Source organism: Corythoichthys intestinalis, chromosome 7, assembly GCF_030265065.1.
Source record: "Corythoichthys intestinalis isolate RoL2023-P3 chromosome 7, ASM3026506v1, whole genome shotgun sequence".
Classification (NCBI taxonomy): Eukaryota; Metazoa; Chordata; class Actinopteri; order Syngnathiformes; family Syngnathidae; genus Corythoichthys; species Corythoichthys intestinalis.
Window position 1 is genome coordinate 53,384,276 of NC_080401.1, and position 19,629 is coordinate 53,403,904.

General features: G+C 38.1%; 1 protein-coding gene across 1 annotated transcript; it reads right to left on the minus strand.

Annotated features, from left to right (window-relative positions):
* Positions 1 to 1,923: 1,923 nt before the first annotated feature.
* On the minus strand, positions 1,924 to 9,439 carry LOC130918492 (oocyte zinc finger protein XlCOF22-like). Its single transcript, XM_057840222.1, has 3 exons — positions 8,957 to 9,439; positions 5,865 to 5,992; positions 1,924 to 2,940 (listed from the first exon to the last, which is right to left on the minus strand). Exons 1-3 carry the CDS (start codon positions 9,150 to 9,152, stop codon positions 2,209 to 2,211), a joined length of 1,056 nt encoding a protein of 351 aa, XP_057696205.1. The 5' UTR covers positions 9,153 to 9,439; the 3' UTR covers positions 1,924 to 2,208.
* Positions 9,440 to 19,629: the final 10,190 nt, after the last annotated feature.

The following is a 19,629-nucleotide window of genomic DNA, read 5'->3' on the forward strand; positions in this document are numbered from 1 at the left end:
ATTGATTTTCTTATGTTATAAAAAATTGCTTACCACAGTTGAATTTCCCGCCACTGGTGTGATGTTATCGTAGAGGAGTGATTAACAAATGGAGAATTTTCTTAAAGGGACATCAACACAATTTAATAGAAAACCTTTTTTTTTCTTTTTTTAAATTATTATTGTTTTAATAATATATTTTAATTTAAACACAACACATGATTAAAGATAGTTTACCCAGGACAACAAAATAATTATTTTGGAATTTTTTTTACTTATATTAATAATTTCATAGTTTGAATTTGAATGAAACGTAGCAAAATTCCATAACATTTTACCACAACTAGATCCAATTTTTTAAAAAATAGAATTTAGGACACTGTACACCTGAATTTATAATAGACAGCAATTGAAAACACACACAAAAAAATAGTTGAATGATTTTTTTGTCGAACTTTTAAGTGAAAATTCAGCTTTATTTATACTGGGGAAACAAACGGCACCCTATTAAAAATGACCCTATGAGGTTCTATAATACATCTGCTATGTATGTATAACACTGTTATGTTTGCATTTACGTTATAGAAATAAATTCTAGGAAACAGGTGTCGAACTCAATGGGGGCCGCATCAATGTTTGTGGCCCGCAAAACTTAACATGCATTAACTTCAAGTTTCTCGCTATAGAATTTAGAGGATGGTTCCTGTTTTGTTTTTTTTGTAATTCTTAATCAACCCTGTATTGCCAAATTTATCACATATGATACAAGCATTTGTGGACTTTATGACAGTTTAAAAAAATATTTTAAACCTTTAGGGTCAGGCATTATGGGGTTGAAAAAAAAAAATTCTCATTTTTTATTTAATAAAAATGTAAATCAATATTTGTTTTACAATTGAATAATCTAATAATTTTTCCTTTGTTCTTAATACTGAAAAAATATGAAAAAAAAAGAACAAAACCTGTATTTTCCCCCCTTTTCGTAGATTTTTTTCCTCATATTTTTACTTACTGTAATTTTCGGCCTATAAGGCGCACCTAACTATAAGCCGCAACCCACCAAATTTGACACAAAAACTTAATTAGTTCTTAGATAAGCTGCAGTGGACTATAAGCCGCAGCTGTCCTCACTGCATTATAGGATATTTACACCAAAATATATTAATCAGTAACACGTTATTTGACAGTAGTATCATAAGACTGTCCTAAGTCCAAATGAACCACCATGAAGCTTTGAACCAATTGGCTGCAAAGCTTCATTTGGCCATAACTGCTTCCTTGGGAGAGACCATCAACCTCTGCTGTCAACACTGTTGTCGACCAACATGCCTCCTAGCATGCATTGCAGTGCTACAGATGTAAATCACAATCAAAATTCATGTTCTGTGCCAGTTATTTCTTCAGTTACTGTTCTAGTCGTTTCATTAATTGCTAGTTATTTTTCAAACACTTTGACAGTGGTGCCATAAGACTGTCATAAGACCATCATAATTATGACATGAGCCATCGGCATTAATTAATGCCTATGACAGATGTCATTATGTGTCATCCGGCAAATTATCTCACTTTGAATGGATGGAAAAAATTAAAAACTAAAAAAATTTCTTTGAAAACGAGGGTTTCGACATTTTTTCATGTACTTATGTATTCCCTCAGGGCTTTTGATGTATACAGTAATTGTTAACTCATTCACAGCTAGCCTACATATATGTACGTATAGTTCTTACAGAGTATGTGTTGTGGTAGTTAGCCAAAGAATTACATGTATATTAAAAACATCCATTGACGTGTAGCACCGTCGATAGCAGCCAGTGAGTTAAATGAAGGGGTTAATGAACACGTCTTTTCTATTTCCTAAATTTGTCTTAAAATACTTAGTAAAATGTGTCACATTTGTTTTGTGACCCAAATTTGTATCGATTCTGAACAAAGAACCAGTTGTAAAGAAAAAACACATTGTGTGAATTTATTTATTAAACCAACCAGTGATTACATTAAAAAAAAGCATGTTAACTAAATTTAAATGCCTACTGTATATACTTGTGTATAGGTCGCACGACTAGTTTGTGGTTCAAAAAGTAGCTATTTTAGATTGATCCTCCTATAAGTAGCACCACAATATGTGGGACCTTGCGAGTATCTACGGAAGATGAATTTCAGGTTACCAATAAAAGACAAAATGTTCACCGGAAACAGTCAAACTTCAGTCTTCGCCGCTCCTTCTACAGCTTATTCTACGTCTTCGTTTATCGCCGTTTCGTCATTTCCTCCGTTTTGGTCGTCATTTCCAGCGCTCTGGCCGTCTTCCATACACGTGTGCTTCCTAAAACTGTTCTTAAAATGAAACCGTTTAAGACACGTGGTGCACTGGTACGGTTTCTCTCCCGTGTGCGTCCTCATGTGCACGGCGATGTACCATTTGGTGGTGAAGCATTTGGCGCAGACGGGACAGGAGAAGTGCTCCCGGCTGGTGTGTGCCCTCATGTGTCTTTTCAGAGCGTAATTCCAACTGAATTTCTTATCGCACAAAGAGCAGGCGAACGGCTTCTCTCCGGTGTGTTTGGCCATGTGTCGTTTTAACCGGGGGAGCTTGGTGAAGGTGATCCCGCACTCGGCGCAGTCGAACTTGGGCTTGTCCGCGTGGCGTCGTTTGTGGGATCGCAGGCGGGCCCTGGTGGGGAAACTTTCCGCGCAGATCACGCAGGTGAAAACTTTGGGTTTTTGGTGGGTGAGCATGTGTCGTTGCACATTGCGTTTGGAGGATAATTTTTTGTGGCAGATTTTGCAAGGGAAAGGTTTGTCTTGGTCGGAATCATCGTCGTCATCGTCTTCCATATCAGAGATGGGAGCGAAGCTGCTGTCCGGGTCGAAGTTGCGATTTCGCTCGTCCGGGTCGAAGTTGCGATTTCGCTCGTCGTGGGGTTCGTCGGGTAATGTCAAGGTGAAGTTGGGGTCTTGCTCCTGTGACCAGAGATGGGGGTTACATTTAGACATAACTTTTTGAGGAAAATGTGAGCGGCTCAATCACGTCATTCGCGGAGGATTGCGTTTTAGAGAAGACTCCTATTAGTTGATTGCATGCTAAAGTGGTTTGTATATATTGTCTTTCATCATGAGCCTGAACGTAGCAATGCACACACTGCAATATGTAATACAGTGGGGCAAATAAGTATTTAGTCAACCACCAATTGTGCAAGTTCTCCTACTTGAAAAGATTAGAGGCCTGTAATTGTCAACATGGGTAAACCTCAACCATGAGAGACGGAATGTGTGTGTGTGTGTTTGTGTGTGTGTGTTGGGGGGGGGCAGAAAATCACATTGATTTTTAAAGAATTTATTTCCAAATTAGAGTGGAAAATAAGTATTTGGTCACCTACAAACAAGCAAGATTTCTGGCTGTCCAAGAGGTCTTACTTCTTCTTATGAGGTCTAACGAGGCGCCACTCGTTACCTGTACTAATGGCACCCGTTTTAACTCATTATCGGTATAAAAGACACCTGTCCTCAACCTCAGTCAGTCACACCCCAAACTCCACTATGGCCGAGACCAAAGAGCTGTCAAACGAACCCAGAGACAAAATTGTAGACCTGCACCAGGCTGGGAAGACTGAATCTGCAATAGGTAAAACGCTTGGTATAAAGAAATCAACTGTGGGAGCAATTATTAGAAAATGGAAGACATACAAGACCACTGATAATCTCCCTCGATCTGGGGCTCCATGCAAGATCTCACCCCGTGGCGTCAAAATGATAACAAGAACGGTGAGCAAAAATCCCAGAACCACACGGGGCGACCTAGTGAATACAGAGAGCTGGGACCACAGTAACAAAGGCTACTATCAGTAACACAATGTGCCGCCAGGGACTCAAATCCTGCACTGCCTGACGTGTCCCCCTGCTGAAGAAAGCACACGTCCAGGCCAGTCTGCGGTTTGCTAGAGAGCATTTGGATGATCCAGAAGAGGACTGGGAGAATGTGTCATATGGTCAGATGAAACCAAAATAGAACTTTTTGGTAGAAACACAGGCTCTCGTGTTTGGAGGAGAAAGAATACTGAATTGCATCCGAAGAACACCATACCCAATGTGAAGCATGGGGGTGGAAACATCATCCTTTGGGGCTGTTTTTCTGCAAAGGGACCAGGACAACTGATCTGTGTAAAGGAAAGAATGAATGGGGCCATGTATCGAGAGATTGTGAGTGAAAATCTCCTTCCATAAGCAAGGGCATTGAAGATAAGACATGGCTGGGTCTTTCAGCATGACAATGATCCCAAACACACAGCCAGGGCAACATAGGAGTGGCTTCGTAAGAAGCATTTCAAGGTCCTGGAGTGGCCTAGCCAGTCTCCAAATCTCAATGGAGGAATGGGCCAAAATACCAGCAACAGTGTGTGAAAACCTTGTGAAGAGTTACAGAAAACGTTTGGCCTCCGTTATTGCCAACAAAGGGTACATAACAAAATATTGAGATGAACTTTTGGTATTGACCAAATACAGTGGTACCTCTACATACGAATTTAATTCGTTCCAGGACCTTGTTTGTAAGTCGAAATGGTCGTATGTCGAGCAGGATTTTCCCATAGGAATACATTATAATTCCATTAATTCGTTCCAAAGCCTAAAAACATACACTAAATTCTTAATAAATACTGCTGGCACTGTTACAAATGGCAATTAAACATAGAAAAACAAATAAGTTATAAATAAATAATTCAGAATAATATAAGAAGAAGAAGAAGAATTAATAATTATTCCTGAAAATAATGTAACGAATCGGATTCTAATATGGCGGACACTTTTTACTGTCCCTGAACGCACCGCGAAGGTGACGTCTCCAGTGAGATAGGTCGGTGCGGTAGAGATAATACTTTCGTTTTCCTGAGAGCAGTCAACTGCTTAAGACAATGAGCGTTTTGTGTTGGATAAGTTCTTAAATAAATGATAAAAACGTGACAAAGCTGGCGATTTCCTTGGCAATGTTACCACAATAATAATTGTCACTTTAACTTATAAATAGTGGCGAACGGTGGTCATAAGAGGACCATGGAGCTGTATTGTTGAGCCAGTTCAGGGACGCGCACCCCAAGCTCATATTTTTCTATAACTTGCATCTTCATTTCAAAGGTAAGCATCACTTTTTTCCTTGTTTCTCCAACTGTATCAACTTTTTTTGAAAACTGTGTTGATTTCTCACATAAGAAAATCCACCGTGGGTTCGTTTGCAGTGCTGTCATGTCGTCGTATTTCGAGCAACTCGTCGGATGTAGAAACAAATGGCGGCTCAAATTTTACGTCGGATGTCGAAAAGATCGTGTGTCGAAGTGATCGTATGTAGAGGTACCACTGTACTTATTTTCCACCATGATTTGCAAATAAATTCTTTAAAAATCAAACAATGTGATTTTCAGTTTTTTTTTCCTCCACATTCTGTCTCTCATGGTTGAGGTTTACCCATATTGACAATTACAGGGCTCTCTAATATTTTCAAGTGGGAGAACTTGAACAATTAGTGGTTGACTAAATACTTATTTGCCCCACTGTATATATTTGAGCTCTCATATTTTGTATGTCTTAACTTTAGCTCTATGGTGTGTTCATGACCAATAAACATATGTGAATGTAAATGGAGTCTCTTATGCAAACTCTCGATATATCGCAGCTGGGAAAACTAGACTTCATTATCATGTATCATGCTCATACGCTTTTTCATGCCCAAATTCAGGCCCTTTTACAGCAACACTAGGTAAATTTTCAACCTTTATAAAATATTTTCATAACATTTCTGACCACAAATCCGTTCAAGGCAGCCAGACATGTTGTGTTCGCGGCAATAAACGCCACATGTTAAAAGTGATCCTGTGCAGTTTGTGATTTCCACCCACCTCTGCCTGCGACAGCCATTCAGGACGCTCGTCTATTTCATTGCTCCATATGTAATCATCTTCCTCTTTAATGTGGGGGAGCTCTGCCGGCTCCTCCTCTTCACCCTCCACCAACACCTGATGCATGTCTGTGACACAAGATGTCAGATTGACTGATTGGTTAAGCAGTGATTAAATCAAATTAATGCAAACAAAAACGGAAACCCGAAACTAACAGAAATATAACAAACTACACGAAATTTGTTGAAATCGACACCACCAATTAATTAATTAGAACAACAAAATTGTTTTCTGTGCCATTTTGCAACATAACTCAATGAGCAACAGGTGTAAGTTCACTTCACTTACGCTACGCAGCCAATCATTGACAGTGTTGTGCATATGTGCCCTGTGAATACGCACCGTGCAGGTTAGCTAGCCAACAACAGTGCAGCTGAGACGCAAATGCATACCCTTTATCACGGCGAAAGGAACGGGGAGCGATTCTACACTCATCAAGCCAATGTAAAAAAAGAAATGCGGTTCTTCCAAGATGAAACGGCAGTCTGAGTTTGTGCAATCAGAAGAACAAGCGGTGAAACTGTGATTTTTTTTCTGTGTTTTTATTTTTTTTAATATGTCCTGTATTCCACTTACTTGAAGTAAATATTGTATAACTAAATTTGTTATTAAGCCCATACATTGAAAAGCTATTTTTCACATGAATCAAGAAAAAATTGCTTTCAAATAATGTTTTGAACAATATCTTGAATTTCTGACAATCTTATTTTAAGATTATATATTCCAACTTTTTTCCCAAAATAAGTCCGTTAAGAAAAATAGCTTGCTGAAAATAAGCTTATTTCTAAGTAAAATTTGGCTGATAATTTCATGTATTTCTAGTAGATTTACACTTATATCAAGGGAATTTAACTAATTTTGAGGTGTGTTTTTGCAGTGTAGCTGCTCAAACACTGAGAATAGGAATCTTGATTGTCCTTATTGTCGGAACAGTTTTAATGTTTGAGTTTTTTATACTGTACTCCCTTTGTGGCTGTTCATAGTTTTATTTATTAATTGATCAATGCCACAACTGGACCTTACCTGGGCCAAAGCAGGATTCATCCTATGGTTAAAGCAGGAATCTCTCATATAACATAGTACACGTCATGAACGAGATGTTTGTCTTTTTATGTGGGCCAAATTAATTATATGAAACGTAAACTAACGAAAATTGCTGCTGTACTTTTGAACAGGCGTGATACTGATGTCTGGCCCAAGGGTACACATCTGATGTTGCTCACAGTGGTCCGCAATTTGCTCGGAGAGCTTGCGTGTCTGCTCAGTAGAGCTGAAATGAATACTCGAGCAACTCGAGTTTAAAAACTGATCTGAGTAATTTTATTCACCTCGAAGAATCGCTTAATTTTGCCAGCTCTAAGCATCACGTTTTGCCCGGACTACTTTTAATGCGGGACGACGCACTGATGTCACGTGCGTAGAGGAAGAAGCAAAAATATATTTTTTAAAAACTTACCACAGCCGTCAGCCGCTACAAAATATGCCGACGTTGCTAAAAACTACGCCCGCGGGATGCTAGCGTGGTAGCAGGTAGTGTCCGATGCGTCTTATAGATATCGCATGCAATTAGGACTAGATGCGATATGACAGACTCGGCCACGTATGGGCAGCGTTAGTAAAAAGCCGCCATCTTTAAGCAGTAGACTTCTCATCGCTAATAAATATAACGTTACTGTCACTCGCTCACGTAACGTTAGCCCTTCGGAGGGCTAAGTTTCTATTGATTATGACCACTGTAGATGCGTGGCTAACGTGTCTTACATACAGGCTATATTTAATCTGTAAAAACACAGCGCTGTAGAGTGATGAGGGTGTAAAATCAAAACATAATAAAGCTAATTGTCAGTTTTAGCTCAGTAGTCATTCCTGAATAAATGTGCTCCAATACAGCAGGTATCATACATTTATTTTGAACACTGCAAAAACTCATAATCCTACCAGTACTTACAGTTTAGACTAACTTAAAAACTTAAAAATAGCTTGACACAAATGGAAGCTAAATTGAAACACGTGGGGAAAACACATAGCTTTCAAGTGATGTGTGTAATCAAGCGTAATCACATTTTTAGGGAAGAATTTTTTTTTTTTTAATAAGATCTAGAAGTTTTTTTGAGTGAAAGCAGTGATTTTTTTTTCTAGTCACATCTTAGATGCAATTGTTGGCTGTTTTCAACAATGTACATCAAAAATAAAGACATTGATTGACTGAAAATGGTTCAATATTGGTTTAAATGTCTTTTTTTTCTCATGTATAATTGCTCTTTACCAAAAAAAAAAAAAAAAAAAAAAAAAGTTTTATCCGATTACGCGATTAATCAATAGAATTTTCTGTCGATTACTCGATTACTAAAATATTCGATAGCTGCAGCCTTACTGTACTCCCTTTGTGGCTCTTCATTGTTTTATTTATTAATTGATCTATGCCACAACTGGACCTTACCCGGGCCAAAGCAGGATTGGCCCAGGTATGGTTAAAGCAGGACTCTCTCATATAACACAGTACACATGTCATGAACGAGATTTGTCTTTTTATGTGGGCCAAATTAATTATATGAAACGTAAACTATCGAAAATGGTTGCTGTAGTTTTGAACAGGTGTGATACTGATGCCTGGCCCAAAGGGTACACATCTGGTGTTGCTCACAGTGGTCCGCAATTTGCTCGGAGAGCTTGCATGTCTGCTCAGACACATGAAAAATTAGAGGGAACATTGATACTACCAAAAACAAAGGGCCTAAAAATGAATAATAAATAATGCACACTGGCTACATGTCCAAGTAATAATCCTAAATTGACCCCACCCCAAAAAAAAAATAAAAATTCAACTACAGTAAGTGCATACCATTGAGAATCATAATTCGTGCATGAAAGGCTCAAAAAGAGAATACAGACAATTCTCACGTAAATATAACGAATAACAAAGTTAAGTTTAAAATGATATGACGGTGTGCAAAATTAACAATCATTCCCATATTTTTTTCTTCATTAAAAAAAAAATAGTGCTAGCTGAGTCGTTAATCAAGCGAGCCAACCTTCCTGCTGCTGTTCGACAGCTCGAGACTTCAAAACGGCGTCGAGTATTTGGCCTTGCCGCTCTTTCTCCTCCTTTGTTCGACCGAGTTCCTCCTCGTACTCCATTATGGTTCTTTCAAAAAGTTGATAAATTTCCTCCACGGCCAAGTTGAGGCGCTGCTTCATTAACTCTCTCAGCATTGTGACTTTACACATTTTGAAAGGATGGCGGTTGTCTTAGCGACGTGCTGCCAATTGGAACGCGGCCCTCCCTGTTAGCTCAAGGCTAGCGATCGATGCTAACGTGTACGCCTCGCAATTTTGTTCGATTTACACACTAAGTGACAAAAAGTGTTTTTGTCATCCGTCAAGCGTGTGGCGAAAGAAGAACGAGGATGGAGAAAAGACGAATATAAACGTCAATGACCGCGCTTTTCAGGGATAGCGTTCTCATCTAAACATAACCGACGCGTTCTTCTTCGGTTAACATCGAATAGCGGATGGTCAATACCGCCACCTATTGGTTGGGGGAGGCAAGGACGACCTAAAAATCACGGATTGCCGTGAATTAATCTTGAAAAATTAATCTTGATACAACCACAAACACTAACTACTTTTAACACTAAAAGAACGGATACTACAATACTGCAACAAAGAATCCTACAGCTAATACAACCACGAACCTGAGATTTTACAATTTCATTTTTATTTTAACCAGGGGTGAAAGTGGCTAGAATTTCTTGTCGGAACTCCCCGACGTAAATTTTATGTATTTATTTTTTTCTTTCTTTTTTTTTTTTTTTTTTTGGGGGGGGGGGCTCTTAAAATACTGAAATGCAAATAAAACTGTTTTAGCACAGTTATTTCTATAACACATACAAAAACTGATTTTCATTCAAAGTTGTATTTTTTTCAATGATTTGCAAAATAAATTCAGGGCCGGCCCAGGCCATTTTGGGGCCCTAAGCAAAATAATGCCAAGGGGCCCATATTTTTGGCCCACCATTTCGTCACAGTATACTGTGAAACCCATACATGCAATCCAACCCATACATTCATATTTTGTATATTAATCAGATTTTGTTGCATACTTCAAACTTCTCACCCAAAATGATTGTCAGTACGTACGGTAGATGGCACCAACCTTTTTCTAAAAAAGGAAAAGAAGTTAAGGAAGATCTTTTAAATTTTTAAGCTTGTAATCAAGTATCAAAACTCACAAAAGTCAAATCAAACAAACTGTAGGAAACAAAATAGAATATAAATTAAACAATTTCACAGTCTCACAATGTGCTGTACTGTCTAAACCAGTACAACAGTACACAATTGTTGTATAAAGTGAACGTCAAATATCACAACAGCAAATAAAGTATATCCAGTTTAAAGCAGGTTCAGCGTCACTCCCCTCTTAAACTATTGAAATGCAAAGAAACTGTTTTAGCACAGTTATTTCTATAACACATACGAAACTGATTTTCATTCAAAGTTGTATTTTTTCAGTGATTTGCAACATAAAAGTTGACAAAAACGGCAGTAACCCCAACCTCCACCTCCTAATTTTTATTTTCCCTCACATACTAAATTCCAAATCTAAATTTTAACTACTAAAGAACATAGGATGGATATTAAAATTGAATATTAAAATTGAAGTTAATGTAAACATTTACTTTTTTTAATAACAAAGATATAAGTAACATACATTCAGAAAAATAAGTACAAATGACTTATATTAGGCAGAGTGAAATGGAATATATTTTGAAGATCGCGCAAACATTGACTTTTTTAAATCATAAGGAAATGAATAAGTAGCCTAACATAAATGGACAAATATAAGTCCAAAGTGCACATTGAGAGCTAAGATGTTCTGAATAGTGATGGGCGATACCAGTGCTTTTGGATTCGATCCGATACCAAGTAATACCAAGGCCAAATATTGCGATCCCGATCCGATATCGATACCCGAAGTTCATATTTCATATATATATATATATATATATATATATATGTATGTATGTATACATATATATATTAGGGCTGTCAAAATTATCGCGTTAACGCACGGTAATTATCTTTTTTAATTAATCACGTTAAAAAATTTGACGCAATTAACGCACATGTCCCACTCAGACAGTATTCTGCCTTTTGGTAAATTTTACAGCAAGGCTTTTTGTGCTGTCTAACAGCGAACTCTTGTGGTCGCTTTGCGACATGGTTTATTGTTTTCTTGCCAGTTCAATATGAGTGCACGACGTCTCGGGCTGACGCCTACATTGTAATGTTGTGCTTATATGATCCTTGGACAAGATTTGTCCGTAAGTATGGTTGTTGTAAAGAATGGACATATTATGTTAGTAAGCGACATGTTATATTTTTTGTATGAGACGCTTTTTGTTTATGTTTAGTGAACCTGTATAGCGTGCTAAGCTAACGTTGTTGCTTATGCAATGCTTGTGTACTTTTTTTTTTGGTAGTTTTACGATGGTCTAAAGAGGACAATGGTTTGAGGCTATTTTATTGATAAATCAGACGAAAAAGGAAGAAGTCTGATTATAGACCCTACTCACCTACGTCACAAAATGGGCGTGTCGCTGTTTCCGGCCGCCATATTGTACCTCTTTTTCAGACCTATTCTCATTGTTTTCTATTAGTCGAGCAAGTTATAGAGCAATTCATGGAAGCCCCGGTGTTATCTGACGCTGTAAACTCATTGGATCCGTTGCATAAAAGGCGTTACGTGGAAAAGCTTCAGTTTATCCATTCGCCAGATCCGTATTTGATGCCTAAATCGATGTTTTTCGACCCTCTGGCTTCGCCTGACATCTGATACCCACACAAAATCAGCCTATTCTCACGAAAGTTTGAAAAACTTTAAGAGCTTGGAGGCTTATAAATGCTACGTTGCTGGTTAGGTGAAACACGTCCTCGTACACGAAAATTCGGCAGGAATCTTGTGCTCGGAAGGTGAGTTACGAAATTTTCAATTGAAAATCTTTTGTTCTTGCTAACATCCACTGTCAAGTCTAATGTATTTCATGTCATTTGTCAATGGAGCTAGGGCTTTTAATGTTTATATGGTTTAGCGATAGCACTAACTACATACATACGTGTATGTTGTCGGCGATTAGCCTAGCAATGATCTTAATTGTGGTTGTCAGCCCGAAACCCTCTAAATATATATTAAATGCATCTTACCAGATATAAAATGACTACTACATAATCTGTGGTAGTCGTTTGGAGCCCAGTTGTCTCGTCGAATTGCAGCAGTCAATCGCGGCCTCCTCTTCGTGTCTCTCGGAATACGGTAAAAATTCAAGTCTCTCCGTCTATCTTCTCTGTTTTTGCAACCGACCGCCACACACGACTTCACCATTTTGAGTATTAATGTTGACGAGCAGTAAAACGTGCAATAATAGGAAGAATTTACGATGCGCTAATGCATTTCTATGGCGAGTATGCGGACATCATGGCGCGGGGGCGTGGCTGTGACGTCACGTGAGTAGGGTCTATTAATGCGTCGTTCACTAGCTGTCTAGCTTTGGAAAAAGTAGACGCTTCGGAGTGAGGACAGCATAGACAGATTTAAATGACAGTAGAGTGAAATGCCCACTACAGTCCTTATGTACTGTATGTTGAATGTAAATATCCATCTTGTGTCTTATCTTTCCATTCCAACAATTTATTTTACAGAATACATATATAATTTACAGAAAAATATGGCATATTTTATAGATGGTTTGAATTGCGATTAATTACGATTAATTCATTTTTAAGCTGTAATTAACTCGATTAAAAAATTTAATCGTTTGACAGCCCTAATATATATATATATATATACACAACCCCTGCAGAGTTCTCAGCCATTCTGATATCTAATGTACAACAACAGCAAGCACTCAAAAACTAATAAAAGTCTCGTGTTAAATATGCATTGCAATGGAAAAACTGCTGCTTTTAATAACTAGCAAAGCAGTTTCCCTACAAACTCACAAACCAAACCATCAACAACAAAATCTGATTAGTCAGTCTCACTTTTTAAACATGACCCTTAAATTCATATGCACAGAAAATTTCCCTGCTACACGTTGTATTTGATCAAATTTTAATCTACCTAAGTTAAATATTTTGAATCTAATTAAAGAAGGAATTATTAGTAGCATGTTACCGCCCTCTAATGATAGATCATTAAAAACAAATCCAATAAACAATAGTCACTTGCAATTTAAAGAAGAAAAAAAAAAAGGAATAATAGCTAATGTTAGAAATACAGTAAGGGGAGATGTATTTAAAATGTTAAGTAATAATTCATATATTTTTTATACCCAACTTGCTTGCTAGTAGTTCACTTGATTATCCTATGGAATGTGATGTGGGCTGATTTGTCCTCATTGTATCAAAAATTAATAAAATGGAGACTCACATTTAGGTTACAGTAATACTTCACTGTTGAATATGTCACTATGGTCATTTTACTTTTTTTATATAATGCGGTATGAACTTTGCTTTTCACAAACAAGATGTAGCTATAACTTTCCATTACAAAGCATATTCAATAGTGCTGCAAAGTTCTTTTTATGTGAGATGACAAAAACGCCATATTTATCGTTTCATATTGCACATCAGCCACTAATGCTTATATCGTCTCTGAAAATCTATTAGCACCTACTTTACCTGGATAAATCCTGCCTTTCGCAATCGCCCCTTCTAAAGTACTTTGCTTTGCTTCGGCGGCGTGCTCTTGTCTTTTCTCATGTCCTCCTCGGCTTGAGCAGCATGTTTTTCATTTAATTCGTCGTGTGCTTCGGGATGCACGTTTCTTAAGTGTTTCGTGAGGCTTTTGGTATAACCAGAATATCTGACGGTTTTGGCACAAACTGTGCACTTAGCCTCGTTGCTATTTACTAAAATGAAATATGTCCAAACCAGACTTCTTTTACGATCCATCGTCGATGCCGCAGCCATGCTACCACTAACTTCCAAATGTGCCTTGTGAGAGGGGCGGAGGAAAAGCATGCTGATCGACATATGACAGGGATGTAAATGGGGGCGGGAGCAGACACCGGTGCTCTGCTTATGTACGTGCACTGCTTACGTGCGTGTAGAACGCGAAAGGCAAAAGTCGTACAAAAAGTACACAAAAATATACCCAAAAAACAGACAAAGAAAATATCATATATTTATTCCAAATATCGATACTTTTGCTTGGGGATCGATACCTAAAATTTAACGCGCTGGATCGAAATATCGATATTTTGATATCGATCCGCCCATCCTTAGTTCTGAACCTCCCCATCAGAACAAATAAAACTAAATATGATAAGTAAGCCTCCTCAACTTTCGTTTCTCTTAAAGATTTGATCCATTTTATGTTGCATTGCCCTTTTTTCGGTCGCATCAATTCAACCTTTTTTTTTGCTGTTCCAGAAAACATGCACATTTGAACCAATCAGAGGTAACTATCTCTGCTGATCACATGTAAGTATGTCATCCAATTGAACGGATAAATGAATCCAGGCATTTTGCTTTGCTGCGTGCATTCGCACATTGACGTGATCCATCATCATCAGACTCGGATAACTGCAGCAGCTGGGGAAACCTCCATGCCGTCCGTGGAATAAAATCAATAATAAATATTGGTGCAAACGGATTATGCTACACAAGCACTTTATTATGCTTGTACCGTAACAGCATTCCGGCCCTGAATCTTATACCGGAAGTGCGTTCCTGACTGTTCTGGCCCACTTTCACCCCTTATTTTAACTTTTTAAGTACAAGTTATGTTGTTCTCACGCTTAGTTAATCAACCACTGTTTGAATATTTACATTAAAAAAGAAAAAAGGCAAAACTAGTCCACTCCGTCATTGACAATTTAAAAAAAAAGTCATCCTAACTTTTTTTAAGTTTAATGGAGCATATTTCTGCTACAATACAAAAAAACAAATGTTCAACATATGCTAAATTTAAGGTTAAAACGTGATTAATTTGTTTGCAATTAAGTTTAGCCTTATAGTTTGTAGAATTTCACATTTCAAAGGGACTACACAGGATTTTTAGAGTTCATTTAAAATACTTTTCTACTCCACGCATGCTCCACCAACACCCTGATGAGCATAGGTGGGTTTTGACTTTTGTGGCAGGGGGGGACAAAAATGTTGATGACCCTGCTGAAACGCAGTGTCAGTAATAAAATTAAATTACAAGATATATGCTTGGATAGTAGGAGGGCCGGCCCAGCCTATACGCAGACTACGCAGCTGCTTAGGGCCCATGACCACTAGGGGGCCCCCAATCTGGCAATTGTTTAATTTAGATACTATTTTGTTTATTACAGTTTGCTTTATTTGACTTTTGTGAGTTTTGATAATTGATTACAAGCTTAAAAAATAAGTCCTTCCTTAACTTTCCTCCTTTTCTCTTTTAGAAAAAGGTTTGGCGCTATCTACTGTAAGTACTGACAATCATTTGGGGTGAGAAGTTTGAAGTATGGAGTGCAAAAAAATCTAAATAATACACAAAATATGGACGTATGGGTTGGATTGCATGTATGGGTTTCACAGTACACTGTGACGAAATGGTGGGCCAAAAATATGGGCCCCTTTGCATTATTTTGCTTAGGGCCCCCAAATGGCCTGGGCCGGCCCTGGATAGTAGCTCAGCCAATGCTGAGCATGCATGTTTTTGTCTTACCTAGTGGATAAGTAGACATCGTACCCATTTTAACTGAATATTCCAGCAAGGAACATTTTTAGTAATATGTTGAAAATTAGCAGTGTCCCCCCCCCCCCCCCCCATCATTTTTGAGGGTTAACGTCTTTAGTGGAGCAAACTGAAACTCCACTCTCCAGCGTTTCATGGTCCACATCTTCAATTCTTGGTTCTTGGTCAGTAGCTGTTGCGTTTAAAAGCTTAGATATCGTCAGGGAAATTCAATTTTGAACTCCAAGACAAGTGTTACCTCGATAGCTCGATTAGAGATATGAATCAGACCCCAACCATGGATTGCTAGCTTCGAAGGCTTTATGAACAAGAGCTCTCGGCTACAGACGCGGAGCCACGCACAAAGCATCCTCTCCGCATGTGGACAAAAGAGAAATGCAGGGCCTGCCTCTATTTATGGGTTGACATCATAGGAATAAACCGAAACTTACCATAGCATATCCTGGTAAAAACATCTCAAGTTACAGAAAAACATCCTCTATTAGGGGAAAAACACCTCAAGTTATGACCTTGAACACCGGCTCTGGCTAGAATGACGATGAGCTCAGCCTGATAAGCCACAGTTGCCCATTGTATTCATTCAGGGCATATTGGAAAACACAGGAACATAACAGTCCATATTTGGGCATATTGTGATACAGTCTACAATAGTCAAGGCTATGGGAAGGCACACTCAAACAGATTAATATAACGATGATGCTCTATGCTACAATGTTCTCATGCAAGCATAAAAAAAGCATACAAAATATAATGTATAATAGTTTTGTTTTAAGCATGAATAAAATTCTCTCAGATATGAAAAAAAAAATCACGTACATCCGTGCCTCTTCTGTCCTCGGGTGTTTTTTGGGGGCTAAGCAAAGCAAATGACCATCTCTAAGGTGCTAGTCACATGATCTGTTTGAAAAAATAAATTTGACCCATTATAAAAAATTTTTTTTTTGCTCATTGCATTCATTTTTGTTGTTTTATTGCTTCACAACTTTTATAGACAACATTTTACCGGCAGTCTTAATTTTAAATTCATATTTTGGAAAGTCAAATATATGCAATGACATTTTAGGCCCACCCGGCCCCCCTAAATCTCCGCGTATGTTGATGAGCACACAGATTCCTAGCATTTGAACTGAGACTGCCCCAAAAACCTTTTTTTCCTTACCTCCAATAGAGACACTTCGGGTCAAACACTGTGCGGGAGAGACAGCGAGAATTAAAAGTGGTGATTGCCATGTGGCTTTTTTTTTTTTTTTTTTTTGCCATGTGGCATTTTTTCAGTATGTGGCAAAATGGATTTTGGTATGTGGCTTTTTTTCAGTATGTGGCAAAATTGATTTTGGTATGTGGCTTTTTTTTTGTATATGGCATTTTTGCAGGCCATGCACGTCCATGCCATTGACGGCAATGCACGTCCAAATTTTCCATTCATTTTAAAAGGCAGAAAAACATGTGTTGCTGTGCTTTTTGGCAAAATCAATTTTGCCACATGGCAAAAAAAAAAAAGCCACATGGCAAAATCTATTTTGTCGCATGGCAAAAAAAAAAAAAATGCCACATGGCAAACTCCATTTTGCCACATGGCAAAAAAAATGCCACATGGCAAAATCCATTTTGAAATATGGCAAAAAAAAAAAAAAAGGCCACTTAGTAAAATCAATTTTACCACATGGCAAAAAAAAAATGCCACAATGCAAAATCAATTTTGCCACATACCAAATACCATTTTTCATTCTCGGCCCTGCTGCTGTGCGGACACGTACCTGTGCAAATCTACGTGCGTTTCATCTAGTCTTCGCTTGACAAAAACACTTTTATAACCCACTTAAGACTTCATACGAACTGTCATTACGTTTCTGCTGCTAATTTTTTTCTAGGGTGCCATTTGTGTCCCCATCTCTAATCATGTGGTTTTAAATGAGAAAATATAATTTAAAAAGGTTTTCTGTCTACTCTGTTGTTTTACTGTCCCTTTAAGAAAATTCCGCATTTTTTAATGGCATCAATCTTCTGCGATAACATCACTCAGTGGCAGGAAATTCAACTTTGGTAAGCAAGGACGTAGGATTGAGCTCAACATCGAAGGGGACGATATAACAGCATAACCTGCATGTACACTTTTTGCTCGGGATGGGACATTAAGGGACATATGAGGTTATGCAGTGCTCGTCTCTAAGCTGCTTCTTGCTCACGTTTTTCTGGTTCCATAGTTTCCAGCAGAGTTCACTACATTTCTCACAGTTTAATTAAAGTTAACAGTAGTAACCACAAACAGAAGGACAATTCTAAGCAGCTTCCTACTCAAGTTTTGCAGGTTGGCAAGTTCACACAGTTTAATGTAATGCCAACTCTAACGCAGGTCAGACTTTCAGTAGCAAAATTAGCGGTGTGTTTCCCACCTCCACAACATTGGCGTGTTTTTCGCCATCTTCGAAGGGAGGGGATGAGGCGGCATGTTTTCGACATGTATTTCTGTCGGGGCTGAGTGAGTGTGAGCGTACGTGTGGATGTCGGGGGTGGGTCAAGTCATCAGCCAATCAAACGTGCGTTTCAGGAGGGGAAAAATGGACCGGCGCATCCAGCAAGTGAAAAGGGGTCAATGTAAGTCTGAACATAATTCAACTACTAGAATTCACTCAATAATGGTAGCGTCTATTCTATACTTATAACATATGTGAAGACAATCTAAATTACCCGTATAGCTGAACTCATCATATAATGCAAATGAGGCTGCTTAAAGGTTGGTGGGGACAATTTGAGCATCCTGAAAAGTTGGTAGTGTTATCTCCCTGTGAGAGAATTTTATTCATGCTTAAAACACAACCATTATACATCATATTTTGTATGCTTTTTGTTATGCTTGCATGGGAACATTATAGCATTAATCTGGTGAGTGTGCCTTCTGATGGCCTTGACTGTATCACCATATGCCCAAATATGCCCTGAATGAATACAATGAGCGACTGTAGTTTATCAAACTAAGCTTATCTTCGTTCTAGCCGGGACCGGTGCTCAAGGTCTCAGCTCAAAGATATTTTTGTATGGAAAAATACCCTGGCTTGTGAGATGACAAGTATCGTTTCTTGGAAAAGTTTTGTTTCACGGTGCACTACGGCACCGCCCTTTTTAACAGTATAAATGTCCAGGTTCTATTGTATAGCTTCGTACTTCTGGATTGGTCTCAGCTCCTGGCTGAGTCACACTATTTGTACCCGTGATATATCATGTTTATAAAGTCTTCGAAGCAGGCAATCCTTGGCTGTTTGATTCATTATTCTCATTTTCTTATCTGTTGATACTTGTCTCGGAGTTCAAACGTGAGCTTCCCTGACAGTCCCTACCGTCCTTATGGAAACCTACGCCCTTGGTGGTAAGCAATTTTGCAGGAAATTCCAACACTGGTAAGCAATTTTATTATTTTACCTCCTGTAAAAATCTAATTTTGCAGTTTTATGAAGTACGTTCAGTGTGGCTCATCTTAATGTGTACACTGTATTCAAGCTATATATCAAATAAATTAATTGAATTGAATCATTTCAATTTGTAAAATCGTAGATTTCTCATCAAGCATCCAAAGTCATGTTAGCTATTATGCTAGCAAAGCTAGACTGAGGGCTAACTTTATCACAAAATGTCCCCATTTTAGCGTCTATTCTGTTACGTCCGAATGGCAAACTATATGTATTAAAAAAACAACTTATGTTAATGCCCGTACAAGCATGCGCTTCATGCATGAGCTGTAGTTACTTTAAACCCGAGGTTGCAGTACCCAGTAAAAAAAAGGAATTAACTCCCATTAAATTGTCTAAATTGTAACACAAAACAGTACATTAGAATGTGAACTTTATCGCATTGATACTTATTTTTTTAGTGAGTCGACATCAATAGAATATAAAAATCTAAAGATGACTGTTAAAGTAGATGTAACTTTAAAAAAAAAATGTTTATAAAGGACAAACTAATAATTTTGCTGACATGTGAAAA